Here is a 16775-nt window from a genome sequence, read left to right as displayed (position 1 = left end):
AGAGAGATTTGTTGTTCCACTTATTTATGCATCATTGGTTGCTTCTTGTATGTCCCCTGACTGGGGATGGAACCCACAACCTTGGCCTATCAGGACGACGCTCTAACCAACTGAGCTACCTGGCCGGGGCTCAATCCCCATTTTCACAGAGGGCTGCTTTTCAAACTAAGTCTTGACCCGTTAGTGGATGTATTTTGACCAATATTTTTTCAATGGAGCATAATAGCAGACAATAGACTAAAATAGAAATAGTAAGGGTACATACTATTTCGGGTATGTCCACACAGGATGTAAAATGTATTTCTTACTATGGATCATAATCAAAGTTGGAAAGCTGCTGGCTTATGGAGCCTTTTGTGATTAAAAAGATTCCCCCCTCCCTCCCCCCCTCCCTCCCCCCTCCCCTTTACTTTTTTTGTTTTTGTTTTTTTTTAATTCTTACCTGAGGATATTTTTTCCATTGCTTTTCAGAGAGAGTGGAAGGGGGGGGGGGGGGCAGAAACATCAGTGTGAGAGAGACATCGATTGGTTGCCTCCCACATGCTCCTGGACTGGGGCTGGGGATTGAGCCTGCGACTGAGGTACGTGCCCTGAGCTGAAATTGAACCCGGAACCCTTCAATCCACAGGTAGACGCTCTAGCCACTGAGCCAAACCAGCCAGGGTGCCCTCCACTCTCCTTGAAACAGAAAAACAGTGACACCCGGTATCATGCTTCCTCCTGCTTTATTTCCCACAGAGCTGGTTTCTTCCATGATGACTCCAGGGTTCAGATTCTCAGGTCTGGGGCCTAATGTCAGGTGAGGCTTCACCCACACTACCCCTGGTGGCCAAACTCCCACCCACCACAGCGTGATGGAGCCTCTGGTGACTGGGGATGCTCTTATTCCCCGAAAGGAGAAATTCCAGGATGTGATGCACATGATCCCACAGCCTCAGGCTCCTCCCACCCCTGCCAAGCTGCTAAAGGGGACCCTGTTTCTCTGGACTGGAGAAGATGGCCATCGGCATGGGGCGGGGAGAAGACTACTCTTTGAATGAACGGTGGGGGGATGAAGGAGAGATTCTGCAGTTTGCACAGTCCTACCCTAGGAAACAACTTTTACTGCTATCCCACCCTCCCTCAGTGTTTCCTGGTATCTCTATCCCAGACCGTAAAGGAGTCACTCAGCTCCTCTTTTCAGTCTCCATCCCATGTCAGCCCCCTTCAGTCTACTTGGTCACTGATTCCTGACTCCACCCAGTGATTCCCCATATTGTGACTTCTCGATCAACCTCACTTCAAACGCTCTGCGGCCCACAGGACTCTCCAATGCCAGCCACACTTGGGGCAGAAGGAGGCTCCAACTCCACCGTAGCCTCCTTTCCCAAGGTCTTTCTCCAAGCTCCTTCCGAAGTCAGCCTCAGCCCACACCTCACTAGAGGGGAATCCCGGCCCCCTCAGGGCTCGTGCAGCCTCTCTTCTCCTGCGTGCTGAGGATTCGCAGTAGGATATTGTATACATCTTGTTCCATGTAGCCCTGTGGGTGGCAGGAAAGAGAGAAAGGGAGGTGAAGAGCAGAAAATGGGGTGAGATGGGTGAGGGAGAGGCCGTTTGCTAACTATGAGCCCTCACTTAAACAGTGTTTAACTTCTCCATGGATGTTGCCTAATCTTTCCAAGGAAGATAATGCTGTTTACTTTTCAGGATTGCTCTGAGGGTTACAGCTCTGAATCGGAAAGAAGGCGCCTGGTACAATACGTGTTAGATTCTTTATAGTTAGTATTACTCCTAATAAAGGAGCAAGATAAGCTGGCATAGGAGGGGACTGAGAAAGGGCATAAAGGACAGGAAAAGGCCTTACAGTGGATCAGGGAACTGAAAGGAAGGACAAACACCTCTCCCCCTTCACCTTCACACACAATTTCTCTTGATCTACCTCGGGAGATCCAGAGACCTGGCACTGGAACATCTAAAGTCTAGCTTTCCGAGCAATGACAAATGCATGCAGGCAAGAAAAGGGACCCCAAATGCAATACCCCCTCCCAACTCTCTGTCTCTCCCTGCCCCCGTGCTCACCTGAGCAGCATTCAGCAGATGGTTTCTATAGGTAGAGATGATCTCTTCATGGTTCTTCTGAGAATCCTGGGAGTGAGCATCAGCGGGAGGTTATGTGCCTACCCTCCCATACTCACCCGGATCCCCCAAACATGAGGAACAATACTATTAAGTGGTCAGCTGGGCCATTGCTAGCCCAGCCTGGACCCTGCCTGCACAGGTCTCTGTAATTCCCAGGCTCTCTCCCACATCTCTTCCACTGCCCACCCTCTTCTCTAGCTGTGTCCATTTCCCTAAGGGCCAAAACACACCTGCAGCTTCGAGGCAAGGCGGGCATTTTCTCCCCGAGCTGCTAGGACTTCCTCTGAAAGCTGTTCCAGCTTCTTCAACAACTCCTTGATCTAAGGCCAAAGGGAAAGAAAGGAAACAAGCGAGGGCCAGGTCATTCCCACCTCACACCACCCAAGGTCAAGGTCAACTTCCTTTTACTGAGTACGTAATATGTGCCAGATACTTTTTCACACCTTGTCTCATTTAATACTCAAAGCACCTCCACGTTCTGAGAAGAGCGATACTTCTCTGAAGAAAGTATTATTATTCACATTTTGTTAAGTAATTTGTCAAAATCATACAGCTAATAAGTGATGACATATGACTTGAACCAAAATCTCTTTGAATTAATGGTCCATGCTCTTAACTCTGCACTGGATCCTAAACTACTTCTGGCTGCTGACCACCGAGCGAAATGGAGATGAGTTTTGTGGTTTGTGAGGCTAAGGCACAAATGTGGTTAATGGTAACCAGCAGTAATAGGAATGGTGGGAGTAAGAGTAATAAAAATAATTAATTACTCACCATTTTCAAAAAATTATTCTGAGTATTTTAAATATACTATCTTTAATGGAATCCTCATAGCAACCCTATTATTAGCCTCATCTTATATATGAAAAAATTGAGGCAGGCTTCAAGAATTGGAGGCTTGGATAACTCAAGTTCAATCAGTAAGTTTTGAAACTGAAATCAAAATCCAGACGATCTCAGTCCAACATACACTGCACTATTTTCTTTCCTCTTCTCCTTCAACACCAACAGAAATCCTGCCTTTCCTTAATTAGCCCCACCCCATGCCGATTCTTATTCTGTATAACTTTTCTTCTATTTTACGCACTCTACATTATGTCAAACATATGCTTCCTATATTTTTGAATCATTATAAATTTGATCCTGTACATGAATTTGAATAAGTCTGAATTCACTTTACAGGTAAAGTTCTAGAATTACTAAATTTCTTTGTAAACTGATTTTTTTTAGAATTCATAAAACATGCCCCTAGAAGCATGTAGACTTACACTCACTTTTGGAGCAATCATTAGGAAACTCGAGCATCTACCACGGTGGTTTTCAAACTTTTTTCTTTGCATTGGTGCTCTCTTTGCCAATGGAAATTTTTTGTAGAAACTACTCTGATTGAAGCAGAAGGGAGAAGCGGACCTGTAGCCTAGCTGCCTCCTGCACGCCCCCTGCTGGGGATGGAGCTCTCAATGGCATGTGGCCTGACTGGGAATCCAACCTGATCTCCTGGATCCTGTCAGATCTCCTGGATCACAGGTCAATACTCAACCGCTGAGCCACGCCCCGGCTCCTCTGCTTTTCTTAATGGGCCTTTGAGTCACCTCAGAACCACAGCAAAACCACATAAACCCACCGTATTATCAGACTTGTTCTGAGGCTAATACATGATTTAAGTCAAAAGGCTAATAAATCATAGTACTCCACAGGTGGTAGCCCTGACCACACAGTCCCAAACTTTAATACCTGAGCCCCTTTCTACCTTCTACTTACACCTCACCTCCGAGCTGACCCCCAAACCGCCTTAGACCCAGAGGGCAGAGTGTGGTCCTTTCCCGTGACTGGTGTTCTGTGGGGGGTACTGATCTGACTAACCAAAGGAAGATGCAGGTGAGACACCCCGCAGAAACCTTCCCCACTGCTCCCCACCGCCGCCCCAGCTGATCACCTTGGCCTCCTTGTCCTGGCAAGCCCCCCAGAGACGCTCCACCTTCTGCGTCAGCTGCCCCACTGTCCTCTCCGACTGCTCCGAGCGCCCGCGCATCTCGCTGGCCTGGCGCTCCTGCTCCGTGGCCCGGGCCGCCAGGGCCCCGCTCCGGCCGCGCTCCTCGGCCACGGCCTCCTGCAGCCGGCCCATCTCCCGGCAGGCGGTGTTGTACTTCTCCAGCAGAGCCTTCAGCTCCTGGCCCCAGGCCTGGGCCTGGGCCACCAGCGAGCTTCGCGTCTTCTCCTGCTGCTGCAGGCTGGCCGCCTCGCGGGCCCGCAGCTCGGCCACTTCCTCGGTCGCCTGGTAGAGCAGCTTCTTCAGCTTCCCGATCTCCTGGCTCTTCCCGCTCATCGTGGCCTGAACGGCGCGCAGCTCTTCCTCCAGCTTCCCCAAGTCTTGCTCTAAAGCGGCCACGTCAGGGGCTGCTGGCACCTTTGAGGAGGTGCCTGGTTCCCCGCGTGGGGCCGGGGATCCCCGCAGCCCCCGGTTCTCCTCCTCCAGCCTAGCCAGCGCCTGCTGGGCCTCCCGGTGCCTGGCCACCAGGGTGCGGATGCAGGCCTGCAGCTCCTCCAGCGGCTCGGCTCCCGGGCCCGGCGCGCTCCCCTTGCCCACCAGGTCTTGGGGCAGGCAGTCCCACAGCCCTCGGAGGCCACTGCTCTGGGAGGCCAGGTGCTTGCGCAACTTCTCCGTGGCTTCCTTCTCCAGGGCCAGTTCGTCTGTCAGCAGCTCCACACTCCTGTGCAACTGCTGGAGCTGGACCTGTGCCACGGGCTTGGGCACAAACTCCCTCTGCAGCCGCTGGCTCAGGGACTGCAGCTCCCCTTGCAAGCGCTGCCTCTCCCGCCCCAGCTCCCCCAGCTCCTCTAGCAAGGTCCTGTTGCTCAGTCTCAGGGCCGACACCTCCTCCTCCAGGGGTCCCTTGGCCAGCCCTCCTCCGGGCACCTGTTTCCTGCCAGGGGCCCCTAGAGGCTCCCCCCGGGACCCCAGAACCCTTTTCTCCCTCTCTTCATCTTCTGTGGTGCTGGTTTCTGAGCCTGCCTTTGGGGCTCCTTCCCTAGGCTCTTGAGCGGGGCTCACAGGTTCCTCTCGCAGTCCCGCCTGGGCCCGGTGCAGCCTCACCAGCACCTGCTCCAACCTGGCCTCCATTCTCTCCCAGGCAGCCGCTGCAGCCTCAGCCCGGGGTGTCCCCAGGACCCCCTCCAGCACCGGCCTTGACAAAACCCCCAGGGCAGCATCCTTTTCTCGCCACACAGCAGCCAGCTCCTCCCTCAGCTGTAGCAGGAGCTGGTTCAGGGCTGTTGTGCCCGCTGCTTCAGCCCCAGTGTCTGTTGTTTCAGCCCCCGGGGTCCGCAGCCTCTCCTTCTGGCCAGCACGCGGCTGGTCAGCATGATCAGGGCCAAGGGCCTGTCCGCTGTCAGTCGCCGGTTGCTGTCCTGTGGCTTTCCCCATGATCTCAGACACTGGACTCTGGGGTGGCTCCTGTTCTTCCAGTTGGGGCCTTCCATGTGCTTCATAATCCATCGCCCCTGGGGCTGAATCTTTGGTCTTCTTGGGGGCTAACACTGGGTTGGCTGAGGCTGTGGCTGAGGCTGTGGCTACTGCCTGCTGCTGCCTCCTTAGCTGTTGTATTCCCTCAGCCAGCAGGTCCAGAGGACAACCCTGCTCCATGCCATCCCCTCCGGGACGGACACTGGAACTCCGCCCTCCTGGAGATCTGGGCTCTTGGGAGAGCAGGAGCCCCAGCTCCTGCGCCTGTTCTCGAATCTGGTTCTCCAGGCCCAGATAGGCTGCAGCTTGAGCTCTACACTCCTCTGTCTTTCGCGCCAGCTCCTGCTCCAACTGAGCAACTTTCCTCTGCTCCTCTTCATACTTCCACTTCCACTCCTCTGAACAAGCATCTTCCTGCCCCTCTTCTCCCTGCTCCTCCTTGGGCCCCGCTCCCCGTGAGCTCTTAGGTGGAGAGCCCACCTGAGGTTCGGATGGAGAGGCCTGTGTAGAAAACAACGAGAAGTAAAGCCAGGGCAGCTATCCCGGACCCAGGAGGGCCTTTCTTCTTTTATACCATCTTGACACCCCCATGGATCACTAGCTGGGAGATACCCCAGTAGGATGGCCTGGGGTGGGTCAGAAGGGGAGGCACTTGGGGTCTTCTTACCTTAGATGCCACATCTGGGTGTTGAACTGGCCCCTGACCTATATGAAAAGACATGAGGAAAATGAGAGCAGACAGGTCCCATTGACTCTCGCTGAGAGGAGTGGCCCCTCAGTGTCATAACCCTTACCACACATGTCTTCCTGGCGCTAGAAGCCACTCCTGTTCAACCCAGCAACCTTGGTTCCCTGTCCCAGAGATATGCCAGCTCATTCATTTTGTTCACTCACTTTATTGGACACTGTACCAGGCACTGTTATAGGCACCAGGACATCAATGGTGAACAAAACAGAAATGGCCTGTCATCTGAGGGGTTTACAGTCTATTAGGAGAGAGATTGACTGGGAAACCACACAGAGATGTACAATTACAACTCAGAAATACTACGATAGTACTGGCCAGAGCTGCCTTTAGTAAGCGACAAGGCTTCATTAAGGAACTTTGTGATCATGCTTTTGTGAATTTGGGGTCATCTCATAGTAGCAGCAATAAATAAGTAAACTCTTGACTAAAGTGACAATTATTTGTCAGATGATTATTTCCATGGGGACAAATGGGATTCTAAGGCACTTCTCTGAGCTGTTAAGGAGCATCTTGAAGTTACAAAAGGGAACTGGCTTTACCTCCCCGCCGCCAGGTCATGGCCTGCTGCAGCAGCTTCCACAGGGCCTTGTCTTGTGTGCGCAGACCGTAATACAGAGCATCGTGCCCGGTGCTGTCCACCGCCCCCGCGTCGGCTCCATGGCTCAGGAGCAGCTCGGCCACTTCAGCGCTGCCTTTCTCACAGGCCAGGATCAGAGCCGATCTATGGGTTAGGGCAAACCTGAGCATAGGCTTTCCCCCTGGAATCCAGGGGTCCTGGCTCCAGAAATTCCACTACAGGATCAGCTCTCTCAGTCTGGGCAGGAGAACCACTGACCAACACCAGCCAATTAGAGTATTAGGCCAGCCCAGAACTTTTCAAATGTCATTACTTGGAGCTGCAGCATCAGAAAGCATGGGCCAGTCGACAGGGCTTCATTCTTCTCTGCTTTATACATTAAAGTTCTGCATAAATTATTATTTTTTAAAATCCTCACCCAAGGACATTTTTTTTCCCCATTGATTTTTAGAGAGAATGGAAGGGAGGGAGCTGGGGAAAAGAGAGACAGAGAGAAAAGCATCGACATGAGAGACACACATTGATCCACGAGGGATTGAACCTACAGCTGAGGTACATGCCCTTGACCAGGAGGCAAACCTGCGACCTTTCGGTCCGCTGGCCAACTCTCCAACCACTAAGCCGAACTGGCCAGGGCTGCACAAATTCTTTATTGGAAAAATGGATTCCATTGCTTAGGAGACAGTTTGAAAACCAGCAGAGAATCACATACATTAGGAAGATGGCGGTGACAGCAGCTGAATAAAAAAGAATAAGGAGCCCAGCCAGGCGTGGCTCAGTGGTTTTGCATCAACCTGGGATCCAGGAGATCGGGGTTCGATTCCCAGTCAGGGCACATGCCCGGGTTGCGGGCTGCAGCCGATCAACGACTCTCTCATCATTGATGTTTCTATCTTTCTCTCCCTCTCCCTTCCTCTCTCTGAAATCAATAAAGATATATTAAAAAAAAAAAAAAAAGAATAAGGAAACTTTCTCAACATCTCAAGAGGAAAACAATGAACCAACAGGCAGAGCTCTTCTAAGCCACCACTCAGAAGAAAAAAGACCAAGAACACAGAAACCAGCCTGCCTTCTCGCACACACACACACACACACACACACACACACACACACACACACACACACTTTGCCCAGCAGCTCCTTCCTAGCTTGGTCAGGGTCTGGATCTGGGGTGGGAAGACGGGGCAGGCTCACTTGTCATCCTTGTCGGTGACATTCACTCGGGCGCCTCTCTGCAGTAACTGTGAGCAGATAGCTGCATGACCACCCAGGGAGGCGATCATCAAGGGTGTGCGTCCATCCTGCACAGATCGTGGAGAGAGGGTTCCTGAGAAGCCCGGGGGCCAGGGGCTTCCAGCTCCCCTCTCCCCATACCTCTCCCGGAAAAACCCCAGTCTTGGGGTTAAATATTCCTTTCTGAAGGATTAACAGCTCTCCAGAAGGCAAGGTTTAACCTCTCTATGAGGAAGAGGAGGGGATGGAGGGGGGGGAGGAATAAGGGAAGGTGGTGCTGTACAACCCCTGTCACAGAACTTAGCCCGTCAAGCTCAGAGAGAGCAGCAGCCTCCCTGTGTGGGCACAGCCAGAGGTCCAGCCGATACTCACGTTATCCAGGACGTCCAGGAAGGCTTCGTGGTCACACAGCAGGAGCACACTTGAGGCACAGCCCGAGGAGGCTGGGAGGGTTGAGGGGCCATTGGGTTAAGGGGCAGCAGGAAGTACCCGCAGTCAGATGGTGACCCAGCATCCCCTCCAGCCTTTCCAGCAACCAGCCCTGCCCTCTCGCCAGATGTTACCCTCCCCTCCCTTCCTACCCTACAGTCCCTGAGCCCTGTTTCCCACCGGTCCCCAGGCACACACCTGCCCAGTGCAACGGACTACGGTTTTCCGCATCCACAGCATCTTCATTGGCACCGTGCTGTAAAGAGCCACAAAGGGAAGCAGCATGGAAGGTGGTGTTAATGTTCTCCCCATACCCGCCGTTGGGTCCCCAGCTTCCCAATTTCTATAGGGAGGGGTGGGAGGCTCATGGTTTTGTCCAACTGCTCAGCAAGCCCAATCCATTTCTTACAGATGAGAGGCAGCCTTGAATTTCAACCCTGGTTCTTAAACCTAGGGCTTAAGAAAAATCAGATTATAGAAAAACATGTTAGGGAAAATAACACCTGAGTCCGTGACTCGTACTTTAGGGTCATGCTTGGGAAACCTGGAAAGGGCTGGGAGGAACAAAAGCCCAACAGCCATTAGCCCAAAGGCCTGTTTTGAACTGTGCCTTTTGTACTTTTGGAAACTTATTTATAAATTGTCTACGTGTCATTTCACATGCATATTTCTCCTTGTGCTCCTAGACTACAAACACCTCAAAAACAGACGGTAGGATTTTGGTTTGATTTGAAAATCTCTGCCCTCCTTCTGCCTGCCCAGCGTCATCACAGCAGTTGGTCTTGGCAGAGCTCAGTATATGCATATTGACTGACAGGCAGTCAGTCCCTGGCAGCTCTACTTTATGACCTGCCCTCAAGGGCAGCATTAAGTTAAATAAATGTTTGTGAATTAAAGAATAAATTACTACCAGCTCTTATTAGGGATGAGAGGGGTATATTTGATCAAATATTGCTTGTGACTTCAAGACAAAGTTAGGGAACTCTGGCTCTGCTTCTCCCCTTCACAGGAGTGGTATCAAGGGGTTGCTCGCACCTGGAGCAGGACCTTGACACATTGTGGCTGGCAGGAGATGGTGGCCAAGTGCAGGGCGGTGCTTCCTGGAAAGAGAAAGAGGGGGAGAGGGAGGTGGGTGGCCCTGTGCATGCCAATGACTCACCGGGAGGGAAGGCAAGAGACGCACAGATAATCAAAGGAAGATTAGAGAGAGAAGCTCTCAGCCATGTAGGGCCAGAAATTCCTGTTCCCCAAGAGTCTGGTACTTGAGGTGGAGGTGGGTAAAGTATACCCAGCTTGCAGGGAGGGCAACCCCTGGAAGGATGCTGGCCGGAATTTAGGAGGAAAGAAACAGGGGGCTGCTGTTGGAACCTCCAGCAGGCCCAGCACTGGCCCCGCTGCGCCTGTAGAGGGCGAAGCCTGCAGCATGGCCCACCCCACTCACCGTCCTCGTTCCTGCTGTTGATGTCGGCCCCGTTTGCAAGCAGTATGGTCAGGCATTCCGTCAGGCCTTTGGAGGCCGCCAGGTGAAACCTGCAGGCCCATGAGGGGACCAGGGCGTGAGGAGCAGGAGAATCCTAATAATCTTAATAATCACCGGCTGCTATACTCTCTAACCCCACAGCCAATCCCGAAAGCAGAGAGGGAAACTCCCTGGCCTGACTTACTGAGAAAGAGAAGGCCATATGGCTACTGTCACAAAGTCAGAGGAAGCTGGAAGCGAATATAGAAATAAGACTATGGGTCTCAAGCAATCGCAGACTATTGCAGGGGTGTCCGGGACCCTTACCAGACTGGAAGTGTTACAGAGCAGAGGGCTGGACGGGCAGAGACAAGGGGGAGTATCCCTCTTGTCCTGCTACTCTTTCTAGCCACGTGACTCCTGTGGCTACCACTTCACTCTGAGTGTCCCGAGCACACCCCCTCCTCTTTGTGCAGTGAAGAAATACTCTGTTTAGAGTATGTATCAGTTTGTTTGTTTCGTCGGCTTTATGTCCTGTTGGTCAGTTCTGTGGATCTGGGTTGTGAGTTGTGAGGGGGACAGAGCTCAGGGACAGTATCTTTTCCCTCACTTTGTGCAGCACTTTGTTTATTAAGTAGCAAAGATTTATTAAGAGAAAAAGGTCTCTGAGTTGTAGGCATTCCCTGTCCTGTGATATATTGGGTTTGGAGTTTTCAAAGGGAACGGCATACCGAAGGTGGGGTCAGAGGGACTTACGGGGACTGGCCGTTGGAGTTTAGCTTGGTGGGTCGGGCAGACTTCCTGGAGGCCAGGGCAGCCACGCGCCCCACGTCCCCCCGCTGCACTGCCTCCAGCAGCTTCTGATCACGGCGGTTCCATCTCTCCACCTGGTCCAGAGCCACACATTGCGGGATTTAGGTGAGGGTGGAGTGGAGAAAGAAAAGGGGATGGTTAGGAAGATGCCAAGCAAGGGGAAAGGAACATCCCTGAGGTCCTTTCAATGTCCCACGAGTCACTCAGCCTAGATCATATAGTCCTTCTTAGGTGAGCTGGTTTAATAGTCACCTGTTCATATGCCGCCAAGAACTACTTCTGGTTATTTCCAGGCCCGGGTCAAAAGGTGCTTGGCCTACTGAATTAAAAATCACTTTTGAGTGCTGGTGCAGAGTATTCCAAGTGTCTTTTTAATCGTCATTATGACGACGTCGCTAGGTGCACAGCCTCAGAGCAGTCCTAGCCATGACTCCTTTCCCATTTGCTCTCTAGGTTTTGCTGGAGCAAACTGAAGCAAACTGACCCCTCCTGATTGGGCTCACATTGCCTCTCAGATTCCCATGCTGCTCAGCTTTTTGTCTTCAGATATTTGAGAAATCAAGGCACCTAGCTTCAGGTCACAGCCAGGAGTCCAAATACCTAGCCTCCACCTCTACCCATCAGCTTTGGGCCCCAAAACTGGGAGGAGAAGCACAGAGTTTCTGTTTTCCCATCTCATCTCTTTGCCCATTGCCTAGCTGCTCTTCCCTTTCATGGCAACAACAGCCAAAAAGCAAATATAGTCTCTAGCTAGGTTTGAGGAGGCAGCATGGGGCCTCTCCCCTTCTCCTCCCTCCCTCCCTCCCCTTTTCCTGGCAGGCAGCAGCTGTCCCAGATAAAGCCACACCTGGGCATGCATTGTTCTGTTATGCCAGCCAGACTTTTTCTGGGTGGTGGGGTAATTACAATAATTGAAGTATCGCAGGGTGTGAAAGAGAGAGTGGGTAAAAACATCCCAGTTTCAAGCACAGAAAGGCCTGGTTTGACCCAGAGAAGGGTAAGGGAAGGGAGAAAGGGTGCAAAAAGCTGTGGCCCGGTGAAAAGGGCCCGGAGGAACTTTGCCAGCAGGCCTGAGCTCAGGGTCTGACTCAGCTCCTTTCTCAGCTGTGTGACCTAGAGCAAGCTAAACACCTCGAACCTGTTTCCTCATCTATAAAGTGTGGGCAATAATAACCACCTCATCACGCTGTATTAAACGAGCTAATGTATATAAATCTCTTTGTAAACTGTGAAGAGCTATGCAAGTGTATGGCATCCTTATAATGAAACAGGAAGTGGCAGGGGCTTGGTGGTGACACACTGCATTTTATGAGGTGTAATCTCAGGGAGGAAGAGGCTTTGGGAGGAGGTGGGAAAATATAGGGTCAATGGAAGCCAAATAACTCATTTTCAAATACCGTTTACACAGCCAGGGCAAATTATTCATGGAAAACAGGAAAGATTTTAAATGCCCCAACCATAAAATTATCTAGGGTAGATGGCTTCCAAGTACAGCACTTGTCATTCCTCAGATCCTGTTCAATTAGCCTCTCAACATCTTGGGAAGTAGGTAGGGCTAATATTTATCTATTTGACAGTAGAAGTAACTGAAGCATGCTCAGGTTAAATAACTGTGCAGAGACAAACCACGAAATGGCAGGGAAATTGAGATAAGAACCCAGGCCACCCAATGCCTATTCCTAGTTCCCACCAGCAGACCACACTACCACAGAGCGATGGAAGCATTTTACTTATTTCCAAATAAACAGTCTAAGACAGCCTCCAGGGCAAAGCCACCCACTCTCAGACGCTACTTTTCTGCACAGAGTCTCCAAACAAGTTAATTCTCAAAGGACAAAATAAGCAAAATGACTGCTTCACATACCAACAGACTGAGATGTAAGAACACATTATCCAGTGTCTCCGGGGTGCCAGGTCACCCTGAGAAAAAGCAGAGCTAGAACTCTGCCTCCAGCACAGGACACTGCCGTCAGCTGACCTCAATGTGAAGTCCTCTGTTTAAAACCCTGATTCTAACACTTTCTATCCTTGTGAATTTAGGCATGTAAAAACTTCTCTGAACATCAGTTTCTAAATAATATAACATCATATAAAGCACCTAGCACTGTGTCTGACATACAGTAGGTACACAGTAAATGTTAGTTCCAATCCCCATTGTTGCTAGCCTTGTTGGGCACATTTTGGATGTTCCTGGGCTCAGAATTCTCCATACAGGGGAGTAGGAGGAAGGGATCTTGCTCATATCAGCCAATACTTAACAGCCAGGCTGTATAGAAGGTAAAGGTGTTTCCTAGTAAAGTACTGTAGATACTTTTCTTTCCAGCTAGATAGTTCTAAATCCATTTGAGTTACTTCCTATAATCTTGTTATACTAAGAAGAGTTTAGAATAGGTGGAAATTCTTCATGACCAAACTTCTACAGAGCTAGGGTGGAGAAAGACAGAGATATGCTTCTAAATCCCAAGATCCAGCCCATTGCTCACCCAGTACCTTGGAAAAGAGGCACTGGATTACCATCGCAGCCTCAAGGGAGCAATTACCAAATTAATCAGCAGATTCAACTACAAGAATAAGCTTTGTATTTCTGTAGTTAAGCTTAGGGGGCCTTTGTAAAAGTAATTGCAACTTTTCCTGATCTCTGGCTGTGTGCCTACAAGCTTCCTTTCAAGATGGAGCTCACCAACAGCAGAGGAAGAATGGGTACCGCTGGCTGTGGGACAGATGAGTGGAAATGGAAAGGCTGTCCTGAAGGAACCAGGAGCTGACTCTCAATTTTTAAAATGCAATCGACATTTCTCTAAGATGATTCAGTTCCAACTGTTTAAAGCTATTTCCTGGTCTGCTTCCTACAAAGGCAGAGTAAGCTATTATGTAAGATACCCTTCAAGGCATTCCCTACTTGACTAAAATAAAATGAGATTACAAAAGCTGGATTTTTGTCTGTTGAATTTCCTATATTCTGGATAACTTAGGTCAACTTTTACATGGCCAGTGTGGCTCAGTTGGCTGAGCGTCGTTCCATGCATGGACTCACTGGGGATTCGATTCCCAGTCGAGGCACATGCCCAGGAGGCAGCTGATGATGCTCTCACATCGATGTTTCTCTCTTTCCCTCTCCCTTTCTCTCTCTCTCTCTAAAAAAAAAAAAAAAATCAATAAAAAAATATTAAATAAAAGAGAAAAAGAAAATGATCAGTGATTTTTCAGTCCTTAGCTCTATTTGATAGTGAAGGACTCTGGCCCTGGACCCAGGGATGGGAGTGGGGATGGACAGGGGCAATCTTCCAGTGTGGCTGTGAAGCCAGGCTTTGGGAGAGGCCAGGAAGATTGTCACACTGTTTCTCTGACAAATGGGAGCAGAGTGGTTAACTACTCGGGGAGTGGAGGAATTTATCCTAAGAAGTATGAAGAAGTTCTAAGAGCAATTTGCAGCCAAAACTAGCCTATGATCAAGGGTTCTGTGATCCCATCCTGACCGAGGAAACAGTTTTCTTTCCAGTTAGATAGTTCTAAATCCACCCAGTTTACTGCCTATCATCTTGTTACACTAAGAAGAGTTTACAATGGGTAGAAATTCTTCGTGGTCAGAACTTTGTGGAGCTGATGAAGAGCGGAAGGACCCTTTCAAATTCCAACTTCCAGCCCACTGTTCACCCCGGCACCTGGGAAAGGAGGCACTGACCCAGGACTGGAGAGTCAGGCAGAATGAAATCGCTTCCCCACTCCTAAGGAGCCTGCAGACCCCACAGACCTGAAAGGGAAGGAGGTGCAGAGGAGGTTCGGTAACTAGGGAAGAGTCCACGGGGGTAAGAAAGCCATTGCGAGTTAACACAGAGCCTGGGTAGCCTCCATCCCCGGCACCATAATAGTCATCCGGTGAACGCCTTTTGATTGGCTGATCAATGTGTAGAAACTAAGTTAAGAAGCAAATATAAGTGGGACAAAGACAGGCCCCAACAGAGTTCCTCCTGTTGCCTCCCAGCTCGCTCCCGGGCCTCTGTGGCCTGCCGTGCAGAGCGCACTACACCCGCCTCATGTCTGCTTGTGAATGACATCACTGAGTGGGGGTGGGCTAAGCAGCCCTGCTGCAGGTAGTTGGCGACTTCAGCCCATAATTCCAATCTCCACAGAAAATGTCATCCCCAGATTGGGGGGTCTCTCGGTAGGAGACGGTCAGAGGAGACACTGTACCCTTCCTAAGCCACCACAAAGTCTTCCTCTTGCTCGTGTTTTGTTCTGGAGGGACGCGGGGAGTAGAGTGACTTCTGCTGGGAACTCTCAGAACAAATCCACTCTCCTCTTCTCACCACCACCTCTCTTTCCCCGACTCAGGCAAAGGAAGCCCAGAGTGTTTAAGTCCTAAACACCTGGGCGAGGGTTTAGAAGGAAGGAAGGTTCTGGGGAGAAGCAGGCGGAAGGCCTTGACTGGCCCAAGAACCAGTCTGATGACCAGACACGGCAGTGAACTGGTCAGGGTGAATTCTGCAGGCAACCTACCTGGCCGTGTGGAGCAACTGCGCCTTCTGGGCAGTGCCTGCCAGGCTGGCCAGACCTAAGATTCACCCACAGAGAGCAGGCAGGCGGGAGCAAAAAGGGAAAGGTGGAATTGAGCAACCGCTGGCAGAGGGGCAGAAGTTGAAGGGGGACCCGGAGAGGGCTGCTGCTGTGGGAGCACCAGTTAGAAAGAGGTTTGGAGTGATGTCTGAGAGCCAGCGGCGATGATGAGAGAATGGGAGTGGAAGTGGCCTGGGGTGAGACGGGGGCAAGGATAGAGAAGACCCTGAAGAAGGGCTGGGGGAAGGTGCGGGCCGGGAGTGCTTGCGCTGAGAGAAAACAGCAAGAATAGGACCATATGGGAGGGGAGGGTTGTGAGGACTGTACCAGGCTGGAAAGCGGGACCCTGGGGCAGGACTTGGGGGGCAGAATGGAACTTAGGGCTGAGCCGGGGCTGTGGGCGGGGCAGGTGCTGAGGATGGCTCAGTACTGAGAGCCTGGGCAAAAGCGGAGGACAGGGCTTCAGGAGCGGGCAAGGGTCGCAGGAAACACACTAGAAGTTGGGAGTGTAGATGATCGGACAGGAAAGGGCCAAGGGAAAGAACCTTGGGGAGGTCGGAGGTGAGCGGGAGGGGGGGACAGGGTCTTGAGGAAGGCAGGAACGGCGGGCTGCGCTGCGGGAAAGGAAGAGCTGGAAGGACCGACAAAGAGAAAAGGCAAATAGTGCCTGGGGGTGGGACACGGGACTTTTGTCCCCGCAGGGCTTGGACCCTAGCCCCATTCCCATACTCCCTGACATTTTGGCACCTACCGCCACCTGTGAGCTGGAGCAGGAGAAGATGCGCTTCATGGCCGGGGCCGGGGCCACGGGGGGACGTGGGCGCGCGGAGAGAGGGGCTGCAGGTTCCCGAACCCACGGAACTCGGTTGCGGCTGTGCCCGAGAGAGCTGTCAAAGCAGAGCCGGGCCCGCCCCGGCCCGCCCCGGGCCCGCCCCGCCCAATCAGGAACAAGGACCCGCGGGCGGGGCTTAAAACTCCGCCCCTGGCCCCGCCCCCGCCCCGTCCGCGGTTGCAGAGGCAAAAAGCCCGCAGTCTTCCGCTGCGACAGAGGCTGGGTCTCAAGCCCCGCCCCCCGGCTCCGAGCCCGCCCCCGGCTCCGAGCTGTTCAATCGCAGGCCGAATCCCACCCCAGGCCCCGCCCCTCCCGCGGTCCAGGCGGCAGCTCCGCCCCAAACCCCGCCCCGGCCCCGGCCCCTTCCGAGCGCCGCGGCTGGAGGCGGGCGGGCCGCGGCCTCGCTCGCTGCGCTCGGCTCCGGCCAGTTCTCGCTTTAGCCGCTAGACCAGCTCGGAAATGGGAGGAGATTGCAGTGGGGATGGTGCAAGACTCGCCGCAGCCTGGGCAACAAACCTTGAGGGAAAGGGGATCCGGTTTAACCGCCTA

The 16775-nt window shown here is 52.0% G+C and overlaps 1 protein-coding gene across 1 annotated transcript; it reads right to left on the bottom strand.

The window, feature by feature from the left end:
* Nucleotides 1-1333: 1333 nt before the first annotated feature.
* ANKRD35 (ankyrin repeat domain 35) lies at nucleotides 1334-16184 on the bottom strand. The gene is made up of 13 exons (XM_087828318.1): nucleotides 16146-16184; nucleotides 10784-10914; nucleotides 10010-10098; nucleotides 9604-9668; nucleotides 8767-8824; nucleotides 8512-8582; nucleotides 8101-8207; nucleotides 6869-7050; nucleotides 6249-6286; nucleotides 4055-6082; nucleotides 2349-2438; nucleotides 2059-2124; nucleotides 1334-1519 (listed from the first exon to the last, which is right to left on the bottom strand). The coding sequence occupies exons 1-13, from the start codon at nucleotides 16182-16184 to the stop codon at nucleotides 1418-1420; spliced, it is 3066 nt and encodes a 1021-aa protein (XP_087684444.1). The 3' UTR covers nucleotides 1334-1417.
* Between the last annotated feature and the right edge of the window lie 591 nt (nucleotides 16185-16775).

The sequence above is a fragment of the Miniopterus natalensis genome, chromosome 19 (genome assembly GCF_054644295.1).
Source record: "Miniopterus natalensis isolate mMinNat1 chromosome 19, mMinNat1.hap1, whole genome shotgun sequence".
NCBI classification, from domain to species: Eukaryota; Metazoa; Chordata; class Mammalia; order Chiroptera; family Miniopteridae; genus Miniopterus; species Miniopterus natalensis.
Note: the sequence above shows the minus strand (reverse complement) of the source record. Positions and strands in the feature narration are given on the sequence as shown.

Bases quoted from the DNA above. Each gene is read 5' to 3' on its own strand.
- ANKRD35 (XM_087828318.1), bottom strand. From the start codon at position 16,184: ATGAAGCGCATCTTCTCCTGCTCCAGCTCACAGGTGGCG. The intron at 10,915-16,145 runs GTAGGTGCCAAA...GCTCTGGACCAG, and splicing joins GCTCCAGCTCACAGGTGGCG to GTGGAGAGATGGAACCGCCG. The intron at 7,051-8,100 runs GTGAGCCTGCCC...CCTAACCCATAG, and splicing joins GTCACCGACAAGGATGACAA to ATCGGCTCTGATCCTGGCCT.